The following is a 1,980-nucleotide window of genomic DNA, read 5'->3' as shown; positions in this document are numbered from 1 at the left end:
AGGAGGGCGATACCGCGCTGACTGCAAGTTCACCTGGCTCTGCGTGGCTCTGATGAGCACAGTCCTCCTCTTCCTCATCGCCCTCCTGCTGGGCATCGTCATCCACCGTGAGTGCCCGAGCAGGGAGGGCTGGGGGACGGGCTGTGGCCATGAGGTGGGGGACACAGAACCAGCTCAGAGGAGAGGGGGACAGCGAGGGCATCCATCCTACACAGGACCTCCCAGGGTCTGCCCATTGCACAGGAGCAAGGGGGATCTCCACCTTCCTGCGATGCAGCAAGGTCACTGGGCCCTGTGAGAGCTGTGTGGGATCCCCTGGGACCTGCACGTGTGGGGTAGGGTGGGAGCACAGGAGATGGGGCTGGGTGGGCTTCCTAAGCCCCTTCCCCACCCTGCAGCCATTTCTCCCTTGTATAGGCGTATTGGGAAACTTCATGTATATGTAACACTTTGCTACATATAAACAGGACAAGCTGCCATGTTGCGATGCGCACGACTTTGGTGGAACTACCCCCCCCCCCCCCCGCCCCCCCCCGGAAGGGCCCTTCCGGCCCCCAAAACAGCTGCCACCCCCACCCAGAGCTGGCTGCCCACAGCTGGCACACCAGCACCGGGTAAGTCTCATGTGGGGCGATGTGCCAGGACGGCAGTGCCCTGCAGCACTAGCTCATGCCCATGCTGCTGCCCCGTGCAGCCTGCGGTGGGACCCTGCGGGGCCCCGAGGGCTCCTTCAGCTCTCCCAACTACCCCGGCCCCTACCCGCCCGACGCACTCTGCATCTGGCGCATCGAGGTGGGCCCCGGCCTCGCCATCCAGCTGAAGATGGAGACGTTCAGCGTGGAGGGCACTGCCTCCTGCCTCTTCGACCGTGTGGAGCTCTACGAGGAGCAGGGGGCCAGCAGCACAGATCCTGCCCCGGCTCGGGGGGGTCCGACCAGGTAGGGCCCCCCGCACGCAGGGGCTGTGGCGGTGCAGTGGGGAGGGGGCAGCGTCTCCAGGGGCGAGCAGTGTTGCCCCTTTTCGTGCCCACAGGTTTTGCGGCAACGTGGTCCCCCCGACCTTCAACACCAACTCCAACCACCTGCGCGTCACCTTCGTCTCCGACAGCAGCGTGGGCGCCCCAGGCTTCAGTGCCCGCTACCGCGCCGTGGCCCCCAGTGAGAGTGAGTACCCCCGCCCCCGGGCACTGCCAGGACTCCTTGCTGTGGGCAGGCAGTGGGTAGCACCAGGGGGGTCTCCCGTAACGCCCAGGGCACTGGGGGTGCCCAGGGGGACACCACTGCCAGCCTGGTCGTCTCTGCCCTGCGCTGCAGAGAGCTGTGCCTGGGATGAGCACTTGTGCGACCAGGGGCTCTGCCTCCACCTGGGCTTTGTTTGCGACGGCTTCCATGACTGCGTGGACAAGAGCGATGAGGCCAACTGCAGCCTGAAAGACAAAGGTGGGCCAGCCCCCTGCCTGCAGCCCACAGCCCCCTCGGCCAGAGGGCATGGCGATGGGCAGTGGGAGGCAGGGGCGGGGGAGTGGGGAGAAGGGAGAGGGGCAGGGGGTAAAGCTGCACGTGTGTGTGCCCCTCCAGAGTGTGGGGGGCCACTGACCACCTTGGAGGGGCACTTCTCCACCCCGAGCCATCCCCAGCCGTACCCACACCAGCAGGTGAGAGAAGGGATGCCGGCGGGATGGAAGTGGGAGGAGGGTGAGGATGAGGGCAGGCAGGGAGGAAGGCAACCTCCCACCAGGGAGAGATGGGGGTGCCCCTGCCTGGCTTCACGGGTGTTGCCGGCTGCCCCCTGCCCTGCAGCTGTGCCTCTGGCAGATCTCGGTGCCCATGGGCCACGTCATCGACCTGCACTTCCACAACTTCAGCCTGGAGTCGCATGAGGACTGCAGCTTCGACTTCGTGGAGGTGCACGACAGCGCAGGCACGGGGGCCGCCAGCCTCATGGGCAGGGACAGGCACAGGCCTGGGATCTCCAGCCCTG

At 66.4% G+C, this 1,980-nt stretch overlaps 1 protein-coding gene across 1 annotated transcript in view; it reads left to right on the top strand.

Annotated features, from left to right (window-relative positions):
- The window catches only part of LOC104125953 (membrane frizzled-related protein), a 5,124-nt gene that overhangs the window by 1,615 nt on the left and 1,529 nt on the right, over window positions 1–1,980 (top strand). The window contains exons 3-8 of the mRNA XM_035893935.1: window positions 6–107; window positions 695–938; window positions 1,033–1,163; window positions 1,314–1,439; window positions 1,578–1,654; window positions 1,800–1,974. Of these exons, the coding sequence (XP_035749828.1) occupies window positions 6–107; window positions 695–938; window positions 1,033–1,163; window positions 1,314–1,439; window positions 1,578–1,654; window positions 1,800–1,974 (855 nt within the window). The remainder of the gene's footprint in view (window positions 1–5; window positions 108–694; window positions 939–1,032; window positions 1,164–1,313; window positions 1,440–1,577; window positions 1,655–1,799; window positions 1,975–1,980) is intronic.

Source organism: Egretta garzetta, unplaced genomic scaffold, assembly GCF_000687185.1.
Source record: "Egretta garzetta isolate BGI_Z169 unplaced genomic scaffold, ASM68718v1 scaffold365, whole genome shotgun sequence".
NCBI lineage: Eukaryota > Metazoa > Chordata > Aves > Pelecaniformes > Ardeidae > Egretta > Egretta garzetta.
The sequence above is the reverse complement of the archived record's forward strand: the minus strand, read 5'-3'. Positions and strand labels throughout refer to the sequence as shown.